General features: G+C 40.5%; 2 protein-coding genes across 9 annotated transcripts in view; both read right to left on the reverse strand.

The window, feature by feature from the left end:
- BCL2L15 (BCL2 like 15) lies at positions 1–12,220 on the reverse strand. 2 transcript variants are annotated; one of them, XM_057542702.1, is made up of 5 exons: positions 8,132–10,432; positions 7,349–7,506; positions 6,908–7,029; positions 2,633–2,857; positions 1–1,993 (listed from the first exon to the last, which is right to left on the reverse strand). In XM_057542702.1, exons 1-5 carry the CDS (start codon positions 8,164–8,166, stop codon positions 1,976–1,978), a joined length of 558 nt encoding a protein of 185 aa, XP_057398685.1. In that variant the 5' UTR covers positions 8,167–10,432; the 3' UTR covers positions 1–1,975. The 2 variants fall into 2 exon arrangements, with proteins under 2 accessions (XP_057398685.1, XP_007169422.1); XM_007169360.3 differs by lacking the exon at positions 8,132–10,432 and adding an exon at positions 12,128–12,220 and having other exon boundaries at positions 1–2,857.
- Positions 10,437–15,563, reverse strand: part of AP4B1 (adaptor related protein complex 4 subunit beta 1) — a 12,447-nt gene continuing 7,320 nt past the window's right edge. For all 7 annotated transcript variants that reach the window (XM_057542313.1, XM_057542370.1, XM_007169363.2 and 4 more), the window contains exons 8-11: positions 14,587–14,690; positions 13,624–13,831; positions 12,991–13,272; positions 10,437–12,729 (exon numbers count right to left, since the gene is read on the reverse strand). In XM_057542313.1, the coding sequence (XP_057398296.1) occupies positions 12,302–12,729; positions 12,991–13,272; positions 13,624–13,831; positions 14,587–14,690 (1,022 nt within the window). In that variant the 3' untranslated portion in view covers positions 10,437–12,301. The remainder of the gene's footprint in view (positions 12,730–12,990; positions 13,273–13,623; positions 13,832–14,586; positions 14,691–15,563) is intronic.

The raw sequence follows: 15,563 nt of genomic DNA on the forward strand, positions 1-15,563 counted from the left end.
TCTGCTCCCTATTTCTATATCATTCAATTTAGATTGCACTTGCTGAGAATTAGTTCAAATGCATACAGAGAAGAATTTTATTTCATGAACAGAACAGCATTAGTCAAAGTGAAAATAATGATTTCACCTAAGAGGTCAAATACCACAAAACTCACCAGGCTGAGTTTACAGTAATGTAAGGGACAAAGGAATACATCAAGTGTCTTAAATTGGTAGCAAAAAAAGCTAATTTCTTCTAAAGAGAAACATGAAATCTCATTTCTGGATTACTTACCTAATTGTGATTTATTGAAGAATAGAGGAAATAGCATAACTTGAAAAAGTCAGAATACATTAACAGCACTACAGCTTTATTTCGGTGCATCTAGGGGAGCCAGATGGCTGGCTGGGTGAAGGGAGGGGATGTGGTTAACTTTGTTAAACTTTAGCCAAAGCCATTAACGCCTCTCTTAAAAAAATAGATATAGCAATGCTTTAGTAGTGATTTTCTTCTTGATGTTCAGGTAAATTGTCTGGTTTGGGGACTTAGAGATGAAGAAGTCTCTATTTGATGACTGCCTACTAATCTATGAGATTATTAAGAACTGTTTTGAGAGACACAGACCATGGAAACCATATGCTTTACCTCCAATCACCTGCGGCAGGGCCAGGGAAATATATACCTTCTATCGAATACTCAGGAGTCACCGAACTCCTTTTGCCAAAGATTCTAGAGAAACTGTGGACTACGCAAAAACTAACAAACACTCAGACTAAATTCTGAAAAAGGACTTATCCTATCTAGAGTTCTGTTTGGAATTATCAGGATTGCAACAGAGTTTAAATTACTCAAGGAGAAATGTTCATTTAGCTTTAGAGCAGGGGTCTGCAAACTTAAAGGGCCAGATAGTAAATATTTTAAGCTTTACAGGAGAGGCTATATGGTGTCTGCCATAACTACTCAACTCTGCTGCTGCGATGCTAAAACAGCCATGAATAATATGTAAACAAGTGAGTGTAGTTGCATTCCAATAAAACTTTCTTTACAAAAAAAAAATTTAAAAAGCGGTAGGCTGATTGGGCCTGTGGGCTCTAATTTCCCAACCCTTGCTCTAAAGTGATGGTTCTCAAAATTTATGTGTACATTAGAATCACCAGTGGATCTGATTAAAAAGTTAGGAACCTAGGCCCCAGCCCTTCCCTACAGAATCAGAATATCTAGGGGATGGGGCCTAGAAACCAGCAACGTATAAGGTCACATGCAAGTGGTATGTAAACTGCACTTTGAAAAACACTGTGGTATGTAGCTAGCCTCATCTAAGCTGGGATGGCCCTACTGTCCCAGAAGTGGGCCAGCACTTCCTGCATCCTGTGGCAATAAAAATACAGCAACTGTTTTATCGCTCTTTGGCCTTCCTAGTAGAAGAGCAGATGAACAAAGTGCTATTTTTTTGCTTCCAGCCTTGAAAATACATAAAATAATTGGGCTCAGGTGAAATTAATATGAGATTTAGGTTATGAATTTAAAAGAAAATCCTCAACTTAAAATAACAAGGTTTTCTAACCAAAGATCTCCCTGAAACCCTTTAGACCGCAAAATTAGTAGACAAGATCCTTACCAGAGGACAGGACTAAATCTGAAGGAATGGTTTACTGTGTGCTCCCTTTTCCCCACAGTATCTCCAGCAAATGCCTGCCCCGTTGCCTGGAATTCCACTACTAACAAGTCATTATTTTAAATCTGGAGGTCTCTACTTCAACAAAACCTCATTAAAACTCATGTAAAAACAGAAAGTATAAAATCTCTATAGACCTCTGGGAGCTGCTCCTAACTTTAACAATCAGTAGAAAACAGGTTATTCAGCTAAGTTCAGTTCTGTCCAAGAGAAAGAGGGTTTTGATTTGGTTGTTTCTGTTTTAATTGCCAGAGATCAATCACCCGATCAGTCAAAGAAGATCAAAATTTTTCAGGCTGGAAAACAGCTCCACCTCTTCTTCAGCTCTCCAGATTTTCCTAGGAAGGACAATGAATATCCTACAGTCAAAGGAATGGTCTTTAGGAACTCCCTAAAGAAGCCAGAATGACCCACAGATAACTCCAGGGAAGGCAGCTCTTACTAAGGCTTCTGCTGATCTTGGAAATGAAGGGGAGTGCTCTAAGAGAGCAGATGTTCTAATGATTACTAAGGCATGGACTTAGAATGCCTCCTACCGTTACCACTACAGCAGATGTCACTAATTGTTTTTTGTTAGATAATAGTAAGATGATTCTGAACTTCCTCAAGACACACTCAAAAGATGTTAGGGAAAGAAGACCCAGAAATTTACCAGTAGAGCAAAGTCAGACTTGAGATTAGAACTCCACCACTAATATACTTCATAGATGATTATGTATAGGAAACGGAAATTAGCTTGACGAAGTTAGCAGTCAACATTTTAGGCAGCCTGGCTCTGTGGTCCAAGGCCCGCTGGCTGAGCTTCTGACTCCTCCCCTTTTCCATGGCAAAAAAATCCCGGCATTTTCAGCAAAGTTGGAAGGCCAGTTTTCCTGCATGGTTTCCAACTGATGGAAAGAACCACGAATTGGAGTCCCAGAGATTAGTACAAAAACAATGCAAATGTCTAACAAAGCCAGGGGCCCCAAAATACTTACCCAACCTCCCTGGCCCTGGATATACTCTCGGATGGCAGTGTTCCCACTGATCATATTTGTCATGGGCGTAGCCACCTGTCTTGCCATCTCAGGAGTCATGCGGACCACATATTCAAGAAGTTTCACTGACACTGCCAGAAAGGCTCTCTCATAAGCCAAGCTGGAATCCTGGGCACACCAGGCCTTGCTGAGAGATTTTACTGTGTCCTGAAGTACAGATCCTGCCTGGGGTAAGATATGGGATCTATTAGTGGAGTATCACTAAAAAAGTACAGTAGGCTGCAGGTGTAGGAATCCAGTAAAGCAAGTGTTTCTCAAAGAGTGGCAAGTGCACATTGGTTGTATCTAAGGTAATCTTAAGAAGTAGATGGATATAATTCAAAAAGAATCACGTACCACAGTGTTCACTGCAGCTCTGTTTACAATAGCCAGGACATGGAAGCAACCTAAGTGTCCATCCACAGATGAATGGATAAAGAAGATGTGGCACATATATACAATGGAATGTTGCTCAGCCATAAAAAGAAATGAAATTGAGTTATTTGTAGTGAGGTGGACGGACCTAGAGTCTGTCATACAGAGTAAAGTAAGTCAGAAAGAGAAAAACAAATACCATATGCTAACACATATATATGGAATCTAAAAAAAAAAAAAAGAAGAAAAAAAAATGGTCATGAAGAACCTGGGGCAGGACGGGAATAAAGATGCAGACCTACTAGAGAATGGACTTGAGGACACAGGGAGGGGGAAGGGTAAGCTGGGACAAAGTGAGAGAGTGGCATGGACATATATACACTACCAAATGTAAAACCGATAGCCAGTGGGAAGCAGCCGCATAGCACAGGGAGATCAGCTCGGTGCTTTGTGACCACCTAGAGGAGTGGGATAGGGAGGGTGGGAGGGAGGGAGACGCAAGAGGGAAGAGATATGGGGATATATGTATATGTATAGCTGATTCACTTTGTTATATAGCAGAAACTAACACACCATTGTAAAGCAATTATACTCCAATAAAGATGTTTAAAAAAAAAAAAAGAACAGAAAGAAAAAAGAAGTAGATGGATAAACTTTTCTTACTTTAATATTTTTACTTTATTGTAATGGGTATTAGAAAAAACCTAAGCAGCCCATCAAACCCATGATTTGCTCAGGATGAACAAAATAATTAAAGGAAAAACAAAATGATTTGAAAGAAAAATACCAAGTACATCATAGCAGAGTTGGTCAAATTCTGAAGGTATGGCTTGAATGACTGAAGTCTGGGAAACTCTAAAGTAAAAAATAGATTAGCTTTTCCTCTTTCTCTCTCCTTCCCCAGAAGTTTGATCCAAGAGTCACTAGGTAGGGCCGAGCAAGGTCTACTGTGGTGTAGTGTAGGGGACCCATGGTGGTCAAAGCAGGGTGTCAGAACCCAAACAAGCCGAGAAGGGCGTCCACGGTGAGAGTACCTAGATCCAGGTTTCCAAATAGCATTCTCCATTAAAAGAAACTAGAGCTCCCTGGCAAATGGCTAATTTCAGGCTGGGGCTTGGAAAATACAAGACCTTCTGTCAGAAATTAAAGAAGTACTCAGAGAATGATAGGGACATGCCAAAAAGACACAGTCCAGGTTGAAAGGACTCCCACTGGTGGAAGCTAGGGCAATTTGAGCATACAGATAAATAATAATAGTAACAGATTATACCCACTGAATAAAGTAGGAATTCATGGGTCCACGTTGATATAAAAAATAAATAAATGAATAGATTAAAATTTTGGTGAGAAATGGGGTATTTACGTGGTTTCAAAGTACCTCCCTACAAGACACTTACTAATTAAAGGTGAAAAGATTAACTTGACAGTGAAGAAGGCTTGCAGACACCATTTTAAGTGATTAACGTTAACACCAGTACTGGGACAAATTGAAATCTGCGCCACTTGATAGGATGCAGTGAAATGAACACAGCAACACTTCTGTGCTATTCCTACCAAAGGTACATATCCTGTATCAATTCAAGAGGAAACATCAAACAAACCCAAGTTAAGGGACATTCTTCAAAATAATTGGCCCATAATCGTCAAGTGTCAAGGTCATGAAAATCAAGGAACGACTGAGGAACTATTCCAAATTGAAGGAGACGAAAGAGACATGACAACTAAGTGCAATATCTGATTCTGGCCTAGATCCTTCTGCTATGCAGGTGACCCTTGAACAACTCAGAGGTTAGGGGAAACAATCCCCTGCATAGTTGAAAACCTACATATAACTTTATGGTTGGCCCTCCGTAACTGCGGTTCCACATCTGCAGATTCAACCAACTGCAGATTGTGTAGTACTGTAGTATTTATTGAAAAAAAATATGCATATAAGTGGGCCCATGCAGTTCAAACCTGTGTTGTTCAAGGGCCAGCTGTAAGTGAAAGTGACATCATTGGGACAACTGAGAAAATCTGAGTGGGATCTGAGGATGAGATGATAATGTATCAATGCTAAATTCCTGGTTTTGATGGTTAGATTGTGGTTCTATAAGAGGATGTCCTTGTTTGAAGGGGGTGATGGAACAGCATGTTGGCTACTTACTCTCAAACGACTCAACTTTTCTGTGAGTTCGAAGCTGTTTCCAAAATAATTTTTTAAATTAATTTTAGAAGAATTTTAGAATTTTAGAATTTTAATTTTAATTTTTTAAATTAAATAGAAAAAGTAGATTCAGCTACCAGCTACCTAGGAAAGCTTCAGTGCAAGCAATTAGGTGTGATAAATCCAGTTCTGCCTGAGCTGCATTCAGTAGGAAGATAAAGCATAATGGTTAAGGGTGTGGTTCAGCACAGAGATACACAGAATAGATTGGTGGTGACCAGGAGGTAGGGCGAGGTCAAAATGGGTAAAGGGGGGACTTCCCTGGTGGCACAGTGGTGCCTGCCAATGCAGGGGATACGGGTTCGAGCCCTGGTCCAGGGAGGTCCCACATGCCACGGAGCAACAAAGCCTGTGGGCCACAACTACTGAGCCTGTGCTCTAGAGCCTGCGAGCCACAACTACTGAAGCCCGCGTGCCTAGAGCCCGTGCTCCGCAACAAAGAGAAGCCACTGCAATGAGAAGCCTGCGCACCACCACGAAGAGTAGCCTCCGCTCACCGCAACTAGAGAAAGCCCATGTACAGCAACAAAGACCCAACGCAGCCAAAAATAAAATATTAATTAATTAATTTAGAAAAATGGGTAAAGGGGGTCAATATTATGGTGACAGAGAGAAACTAGACTTCTGGTGGCAAGCATGCTGTGGTGTATACAAAAGTGGAATTACAATGTTGCACACATGAAACTTATGTAATGTTATAAAGCAATGCTACCTCAATTTTAAAAAAAAGTGTGATTCTGGAATCAGTCTGGGTTCAAATCCTAACTCCAACACTTACTAAGTAATCTAATTACTTATTTCCCTATTCTTCAGTTTCCTTATCTGCTTAAATGGATACTAAGTCAGAAAATACTTTTTGAGGGCCTATTGTATATCACGTTCTGTTCTAGGTTGTGTGAATATAGCAGTGGACAAAATGGGTTAGCTGTTTGCTCTCACAGTGTTACATGCAGATGAGAGAGGTTGCACTGTGGATAAGTTTCTATAATGTCTCATAGAGTGGTGTAAGGACTAAATGAGATAATAAGTGTAAAGCATTTAGAATACTATCTGGCACATGGTAAGTGATGAGTTAATATTAGCTGTCATTATTGATATTAATCAGCAACCTCTTTTAGAACGTTGCCTATGGTATTTACATCCCATACAGAGTCCAGGAATCAGGACACTGATGAAAAGCCAGATACGCCCTAGTGGGCTGCTGTAAGTGCTTATCCTTCATTGCATCGGATTTGTCAAATGCCTATCCTTCCTGTATATAATTTTATTGCTGGACCTTGAGGAAAAAAAGATGTCCACTACCAGCAAAATAAATATTAAAACAGGTGCATAAAAGAATAAAATGCTTTACCAAGAATAAAATGCTATATATATGCTCTATGCCATTAAGCACAGCTCTGATGAAAAACAAATAGAAACCATCTGAAGGCTGATCAGCCTATGCCAAAAGCTCTCCACCTCAATATCACCTAGGCTTTGATTAACTGCTAAAGAATTGGCAGTTGAAGAATTCTTGCTGTATCTCCTTAGATGCATTAAGCCCCCAAATCTTTCACAGAACATTTCTAGTCACAGTCATATAGGAGTAGTAAGAGAAGGACATCTGAAACAGAAAAAAAGCAGCAAACAATAGAAGGAAGTAGCAGAAACTTGACCTGTCCCTGAATGGTTTCTGCGATGATGTTTCTGGCAGGAGCTTCCAATTCTCCATTGAACTTGTCACCCAATATCCGAAGGCGACCAACAATGATGGCCACATCAAAAGAGCAGACCTCTCCTAAAACAGAGGGAACACAGTCACATTGGTCACGATGTTTGAAGGGATGGCAAGTCCCAGGAATCTGGGCATTGAAGAAAGTTCTCTAGACTTTTAAACAATTTGGGCATCATTCTCTCCCAAGAAAATATTCAATATTCTGTCAACACCAATAGAAGACAGAAAATCTCCCTTCACTGAGAATCTCTTTCCCTTCTATAAAGACTTCAGATATTGCTGAAAGCTTAGAGTTTGCCTTTTGAAACTTAAGAAAAAGTAAGCAAGCATATTCAGATTCTCTTGTTGACCTGCAATTACCACCTAAGGCCAGAAGCCTTACCTGAATCTGGTTCGTCTGCACAACGTAGGGTCCGGTTGGCAACCTGACAAGTGGGACCTAAGAAGTCTGTGAGTAGAGAGTCTACAATGCATTCCGTTTGCTCCTCAAAAGTTCGGGGGCTCTTCATTTTAGGTGTTTTATGGCCAAGTTTTGCTTTTCTACAAAACAAAGCAGTTTTCAGCTCAGAAGGAAGTCAGAAACACTGGTAAACCAGATGTGTCCCTCTTGTAAAGTTTCTTAGTGGGACATGGAGTCCTGTAACCTGTCCCACCACCTGTCTTCAAAACAGCTGCTCAGAAAGGTGGGACTTCTCTGAAGAGCTCACCCACACACAGCTGGGGAGGTTTGCTGAAGACTTTCAGTTCCTTATCTCAGAGCCACACCCAAGCCAGTACCTAGGGTTAATGAATAACTTTAATAGTTAGATAGCCAATCTAGAACTGAAAGAGTCAAGGAAGAGCCTCTTGGGCAACACTAAGAAACTTCCTGCTGGGTTCTGGGTACGGTGTAATTTAAAGAAAGAAATTTTGAAGTTCTATTACACAAGCATTCAACTCCTGACTATGGCATTCGTTTGCCACTATCACACACCGATTACTTACTGAGTACCAGTGTGTAAGAAACTACACATACTTGGCACCCAGAAAAATGACACAGATACAGTTCCCATCCTCATGGAGTCATACTTCAGCATGAATGACAGATATTAAATGACTAATCATATAATTTCTTGTGCTTATTAAGATACAGTGTGTTATTACAGTGTATAATAAGGAAACAAACCTGGGGGTAAGGAAGGCTTCCTTGAGTAGTAACATCTGAGATGAGCTCTGAAGGACAAGCAGGGATTTATTAGGCAAAGAGTAGGAATAAGACCATTCCAGATGGAGGGTATAGGATATATAAAAGCTGAAAAGGTGAGTAAAAATTTGGGCATTTGAGGAATTGTAAATGGGGAAAACACAAAGTATTTCACAGGGAAATAACAAGGATTAAATAAAATAATGTTATGTGGAATGACCCAGCCGTATCTGACACACAGCAAGTGTTAAATATCTTCCTTTTAGCCCAAGGTCTAATGACCAGGATAAAAGGGATCTGGGATTTACTCTCTAATAGAATTAATTGGGATTTTCCTAACAGGGTTGGACTCCATTGTCGTTTTACAGGTTCTCAGGATTGGACACTTCATAGTGGCTGCCTTCTTAATGTAACTACACCTAGATTCTGGGTTTGTATCTCAGAAGCAGCACTCAAACCTATCAGCCCTTCCAGGTATTCTGACCTGGTGAACTAGTAAGAGATTCAAGCATAAACAGTAAGTTAGTTGTTCAAAGTGGAATTTCTAGCTTGCAAGATAATCAGAGCCAATCTTCTGCTTTTTATTCCATTCTAAAAAAAAAAAAACATCATAAATTCCTTTCAGACTAGGAGCAGGAATTATGTAGCTGAAGGGCCATTTTTATATGCCATTATCAATCATTAGGGCTGAAACTTCAGTTTCTACTAAATAGCCTTCAGACCTCTAATGTCAGAGATAATTCTAGGCCAACCTCCTTTCACACTAGAGTGAGCCACTGACAAGTTAAGGATTCCAACAAGTACATTTATGACATACTCCCAAAATAATATACAAAAACAAAAAATTATAAGATACTATCCAACTGGTGTTAAATAGCTTGCCCAAGGTAAGTGGCATCAGTAAGTGGCAGAATAGAAATTTAAAACCAAGTGTGTCTTACTATTAATAATAAACCTTTTCCCACAATAATAAACCACATTCCTCATTTCACTACTGATATGCTTATGGGCAAATGCCATCTTGGGAATCTAATCTTTGCATAATCTTATCTACCCTTTGCATTATCTGTACAATCAATGTTGTAAGGCTATAGAAACAGAGTACACCCTTCATGAGCAATGTGGGGTAAAATTTCCTCCTTTGTTTATTTCTCTCTGGGCCTTCAATGCAGCACCCTCCCAACCACTCCTTTCCCTCCTTACCAGCCCACATACACTTCACTCTTGCAGTTCAAATATTGTATTCTTAATTATTACTAAAAAATGAGGCCAGAATTTTTTCACTATCACTTGCTTCTCTTGCTGTTCTGGTGATAACAATTAATATCGCTTTCCCAAAGCCTCATCTCATTACATCATTGGCTCAAAATCCAGGATCTTGTCATCTGCACCAGGTCTGCATGTGAATGAGGATCCTGGGGTACAGCTCCTCTCAACATGAAGACCTATAACTAAGAAAAAAAGTTCTTTGTCTCCCCTCCCCCAAACACCCAATATATGAGAAAGGGACAAAATAATTTTAACAGAACTCCCATTCAAAAAGGAGGAGGGAATGGAGACATTTAACAGTCGCTGGTCCATAGCGGTAAAATTATCATCAGGAACTATGCAAATGATTGCCTCTGTAATGTTCCAAAGCACCAATGTCATTGGTGGGCACTCATTGTATGTGTTACTATTTACCAACTAAGACAGACATTAGAAGGCCATTTTTCTAAAAGCAGAGTATCAACTACCCTCATGGATTTTAAAGATAAGCATCTACTTATATCATCAAACCATATATCTGCAGAGGCTAGAGAGCTCCTAGGGAGAAGGAATATTAAATAATTAACTTCATGGTATACTTAAGCTTTAGTCATTTTGTTTGTAAATTAGTAAAACTAGACTACAGTTAAGAGAAGTCAGTTCTTCATTGAGATCATTTTAAAATTACACTTTTCAAAAGCAACAGTTGCATATTCTGCTATGCCCCTACTTTACAGAAAAGCAACCAGGTAGGGCTTAATCTTCTAAAAGCTCTGATAGTTGGGATCACTTTAGCAACATTCAATTGCTGAGCTGTACCTAATTTTCTTTAGGTCAATATTTCAATTATAGTCTTAATTTTTTAAAAAGTCAATCAATTTACTCAGTTTCTACCACTTACATTCTGTTCCCTTGTAACACTTAAAACTGGCAGCACTTCACACTTCGATTTTGTTTTAATACCTAATTAAACATTCACAGTTTAACTGAACAAGTCAAAACATGGGAAGCAATTCTGAAGCTGTTCTGATTCCCCTACTTCCAGCCCCTGGGGATCCATGGTCTCGATCAGACTTTTTCAGCTGGGGGTGATTTTGACCCCCACAGTAACTTGGCAATGTCTGAAGACAGTTTTAGTTGTCACAACTAGGGGTTCTATTGGCATCTAATGGCATAGATCAGAGATATGGCTAATGATTATCCTACAGTGCACAGGAAAACCCCCCACGGCAAAGAATTATACGGCCCTATATGTCAGTAGTACCACTTTTGAGAAACTCTAGTCTAGATGGAATTCCATCTATTGTCTTCTATGTGGTCAACACAATATAATAAAACACACTTCAAACACCAACCCCCAAACACCATCAGAATCTAATTACTTACAGCCATTCATTCAATGCTATTTATTGAGTAATCACTATGTGGTTGGCACTGTAGAGATAGAAGGAAAGAAAGATAATCACTGTCCTTAGAAACTGTCTGGTTGAGACAGACAACTCACACACCCAGGCCCTTGCCAGAAAATTCAGCACTGTTATCTACTCTTGTTAAAAGCTTAGTTGAGAGAAATGATGGTGAAGCATTATTTGAAGGATATGCAGTCCATCTATGTATCTAGGTAGAAGAAGTCCTTAAATTAAGCTGGATGATATTTGGGTCACAGTATCTGTAGTCCTTGAAGAAATGCCCTCACTAAGCTCCACAGTAAAGTTATGCTCTCTGTTTGTATTGAAAAACACCATAACAAAATCATGTGAAACTCTTTACTAACTTCCCATAGGAATCTTCTACATATCACTCAGTGCCATCCATGTGAAACTACATGTAAATTTCTCTTCGAAATTAGAATTGAAATGTCTCTTTCTCTCTGGCAACAACTATACAACCATTTCTCTTTATTCTGACTGCCAAATCACTTACAGAGCTAAATCTGAGGCTCAACTGTATCAACTACGTAGGCCCTTTCAGCCTGCACATTTGTATATGTTCCCATCCCTGACCCAGCTGGTTTCACAGGTATTTTTATTTTTCCTGTGCTGGATTCTCTGGTTATTGTACTTTACCATCACTTTATTACATCTGTTTTTGCCGTAAGTTGTCTCAGTGTATAAAACGTGGTCAGGTATGAATAAAATTAAACGTGAGACAGAGTGACAAGAAAACAATTACAACAGTGCTGCTAGACATGTGCACTGACTGCTTTCACAGCTTGAATGAGACCCCTGATGAAGGCAAGAGGGTCACAGAAAACTTCCTCAAAGAGCTCATGCCTGAGCTGAACACTGAAAGATAGACTAGGTGTTACTTAAAGAAGACATGAGGATGAGGAAATGGTCTAGACAAGAAAAAAAAGCAGGTGCCAAAGCACAGAGGTGAGAGAGAGCCGAGTGTATTCAGGGAACTGCAAGTGGTTTGCTTTTGCCAGAACAGAGGGTATCCTGGGGAGTGCTGAGACATGGCACTGAAGAGGTACTTTAGATGCCAGGCTAAGGACTCTGAACTCTGGCCTAAAGAGCATGATTAGAAATATGAGAACAGTCAGGAATGTACTGCAATAATCCAGGGAAGAAAAGATGACCCCCACAAATGATGACCCTGTCAGTTCCAGACACATCAGGCATCTTTAATGAGTAAAACAATCCCTTAAACTGATTAGGAAAGAATCCAAATCCTACCCTCACCCCATTCCCACCCCCTTACCAACAACATTAACCTTTACCACATCACCTGGAAAAATGGGGTCATTCACCAATGATCTTTGGACAAGAATGTAAGAATTCTCATTCCCAGATTCCCATTCTCCTTTGCATTTGATATAATCTGGACTTACAAGCAGCTATAATAAGAAAAACTAAGGAACTCTGACAGCTATTCATCTCACTCAGGACAGGCAAGAAGCTGTTATGATTTTATGTCTCCAATTGTTCCAATCACAGTTTCTAATACAGAAATAAAACTGTTCAGTGTCTCTGTCCTCGCCTTGTTTTGTTTTACTGAGATCTGCATTTGCAAGTTCTCGGGCTCCAACAGCAGTTCTGTCAGGAACAGACAGCCAGTGTCATCCTGAGCGCTGAGGTAGGCTTTCCACGGCTGAGCCCCAGCCCTGTTCATCGCGATGGTCTGGATGTTCACAACTTGCAGGGCCATCTGGAGGGTGTCAGGATGGATTGCTCCCTGCCACGGGAACACCTGCTGATGAGCAACTTTGAGGCTCAGCCAAGTTTTCTCAAAACACGCAGCAGTAAGCTGGTGATTGGGGACTAGCATGAGGGCTCTGGAATCAGGGAGTTCTTGGACCCTCTCCTTGTTCTCTTCAGGAATCAGGGGTCCTACAAGAGTCAGAAAGCTCATGTAAGAGATGCTCTTAGTCTGTAGAACTACATTTTTTAATCTAGATTTCCAAAAGTACACAATGTGACTTTTATCTTTGGAGAAATGGCTTGAATAACCAATGATGAACTTCCTTCTTGTTCACAGAGACAAAATTCAGGCAACAGTCTGAGGTTTAGCTAGGGTACTCAACTCTCTACCAGTCATTGCAAAAGATAAAGATTTTTCATGACAAGGTATAAAGTAAGGACTATTTTTACCTGATGTGGCAAAAGGTGCAGGGTTAGGAAGCTCTGGGCCACGACGTTCTACTCCCTGGCATTTAGAGATGGTTGCCCAGCGGGCTTTGCCATATACTGGCACCAACGTGTTGAAGTCCGAGGCCCAGCTGTTCACAGGTCTTTCTGCCTGATCCTCCAAAAGTCTGAGAGAAGGGTCAGATTTAGGGCTACATAGGATCCGCTTCACTTCATCGATGCCAGCTAAGAGGAGGCGATAGTAGAAGAGACCTCGGTCCCGTACTGCCATATCCTTTTCTTCCTCTGAGGTAAGACAACAGACTAAGTTAATTAAAAACAAAAACGAAAACACTCTTTCTACCCCTGTTCCCATCAGAATAGGAGATAAAAATGAAGGAGGGAGGAAACCCCAGAAAACGTTGACATTTTCTTCTTGGGTCCCAGACGGCTCACCAAACAATGAAAGCTGTGAGAACCTGTATGACTGGTCATGGCAAGTACCATTTCCTTCTTTTTCTTTTTTTTTTTTTTTAAATTTGATTTTATTTATTTTTTTATACAGCAGGTTCTCATTAGTTATCCATTTTATACATATTAGTGTGTATATGTCAATCCCAATCTCCCAATTCAACCATTTCCTTCTGAAGAGCCTACCTATGCAGTAGTATAACAAACGGCCCAGCGTGTCCTGGCACTCGGCGGGTCGAGAGAGGAAAAGGCGCAGCAGAGCCGTGAGCAGCTCCATCTTGACAGCTGGAAATATCTCCGACTTCACATTCTCTACGAAGTCTTCCAACACATAAGGAGCATTGGGGATTCTCTCCCCGTGGACGCCGAGTAGCCAAATAAGCGCCTGCTTCCCCTAGGTAATAAGGGAGTAAGAACAGGTGCTCAACATTTGGCTGTCCAGAACACAGGCCAGAGCAGACAGTAGATAGCAGCAGGTTTTGCTTTTCCCCTAGAGTCAGTAGAAAAGGTATAATATTTTATTTACTTCCACTTGCATTTATTAATCCACCCCCTACTAAACTCTCTACAACAAATAGGAATGAAATTCTACCACACAAAAGGAGACTTAAGACTCTCACAGCCTATGTTGCTTAAGCAATAAGGCTTCCTCAGCTTTGAGGCTTCTGCCCCAATTTGGGGTTTAATGCTTCAGTGGAAGCTATTGGAAGATTCCCCTAAGTTACTCCATTAAAGTGGTGATTAACCTAGAGTGCACATCAGAGTCACCTGTGAAGCTTCTTAAAACTCTATGTGTCTAGGGCTTCCACTCTTGAATATTTGAGTAGATACTGGAAGCCCAAATATTTGTAAAAATTCCACAGACGATTCTGATTTTCATGCCAGCTGAAAACCCTATGGTCTGAATCTCTGACTCAAAACTGTTCACAAGAACAATGGTATCAAAATATTTTTAAGAAAACCATAGCTAAATCCTAATGTTTTTATAATTTATATCCCACCTACACCCAAAAAAGAATCTGAAGTGGCAATCAATTCTAAGAATTCCACTTCAGACACTGGGCGGAAAGAATAATTAGATTCCATTTCACAGAGCAGGGTCCCAAGCACTCCCCCTCTGCCTAGAAGTAAAGGAGAATTACAGCCTACCTCGCTATCTTGAATGCTCTCCTCACAGCCGGGCAGGGCCTGACACACAGCTTCTGTACACTGAGGACACAACCAAACCAGGTCTCGGAAAGTCTGCACCACCACTAGAGCACAGCTCAGGACACAAGAGCACAGGATTAGAGCCTCTGCACGGGAAGGAATCTTAAGAAAAGTCACATATTCAGGCTAGATTACTGGGGGAATTTCTGTAAAATGGGTGTTTGGTGGGGTGGTCAATGATTACCTGAGAAATGTCTGACATGGGCAACAATTTCTTAAATAAATGTTGCTCATCAGGTTGCCATGAGGATAAACGAGTTAATGTATGTGAAAGCACTTGGCAAACCAGAAAGCATATACAAATGTGGGGGAGTGCTGCTGTCGAATGACGCTCTGAGGACAGTATAAATGGAGCCGCCAGGGTTGGAGCTACGGTGAAGCAAGCAAGGTGCCAGGGTGTAAAATTTAAGAAGACACACAGAGTTAGCATTTGCACAAACTTGAGAGCGAGTGCCTCTTTATATACATCCTTTTTTAAAAATATATATTCTTTTCCATTCTGGTTTATCATAGGATATTGAATATAGTTCCCTGTGCTATACAGTAGGACCTTGTTGTTTATCCATTCTCTATATAAAAGTGAGTGCCTCTTTAAATGTTTGCATCCTAGGCACTTTGCCTGCCTCACCCTAGTCCCAGCCACTGCTTCCAGTATGCTGCCATAAAGCAAAAAGAGGGGTAAAGGTGGGGAAATAACAAGCAAGGTCACCCTCGCACCCTTCATGATCTATACAACAGCCTTCTAGACTCATGGCAACCTGAAGACTACCTACCCTGTTAGAGCTATATGTTTCTCTGATGCAACAGATGATGCAAAGAAGAGTTTAAACCTCTGTTATTGAACAACAAATATGTTTTGAGCAACTACTATAGGTCGGGAAATTGACCACAAAAAAAAAAAAAAAAATCCTAGAAAG

Source organism: Balaenoptera acutorostrata, chromosome 1 (assembly GCF_949987535.1).
Source record: "Balaenoptera acutorostrata chromosome 1, mBalAcu1.1, whole genome shotgun sequence".
Taxonomy (NCBI): domain Eukaryota; kingdom Metazoa; phylum Chordata; class Mammalia; order Artiodactyla; family Balaenopteridae; genus Balaenoptera; species Balaenoptera acutorostrata.

Bases quoted from the DNA above. Each gene is read 5' to 3' on its own strand.
- BCL2L15 (XM_007169360.3), bottom strand. From the start codon at position 7,475: ATGAAGAGCCCCCGAACTTTTGAGGAGCAAACGGAATGCATTGTAGAC. The intron at 7,030-7,348 runs GTAAGGCTTCTG...CCTCTGTTTTAG, and splicing joins TGCAGACGAACCAGATTCAG to GAGAGGTCTGCTCTTTTGAT. The intron at 2,858-6,907 runs GTCAAGTTTCTG...ATCTTACCCCAG, and splicing joins CAGAAACCATTCAGGGACAG to GCAGGATCTGTACTTCAGGA.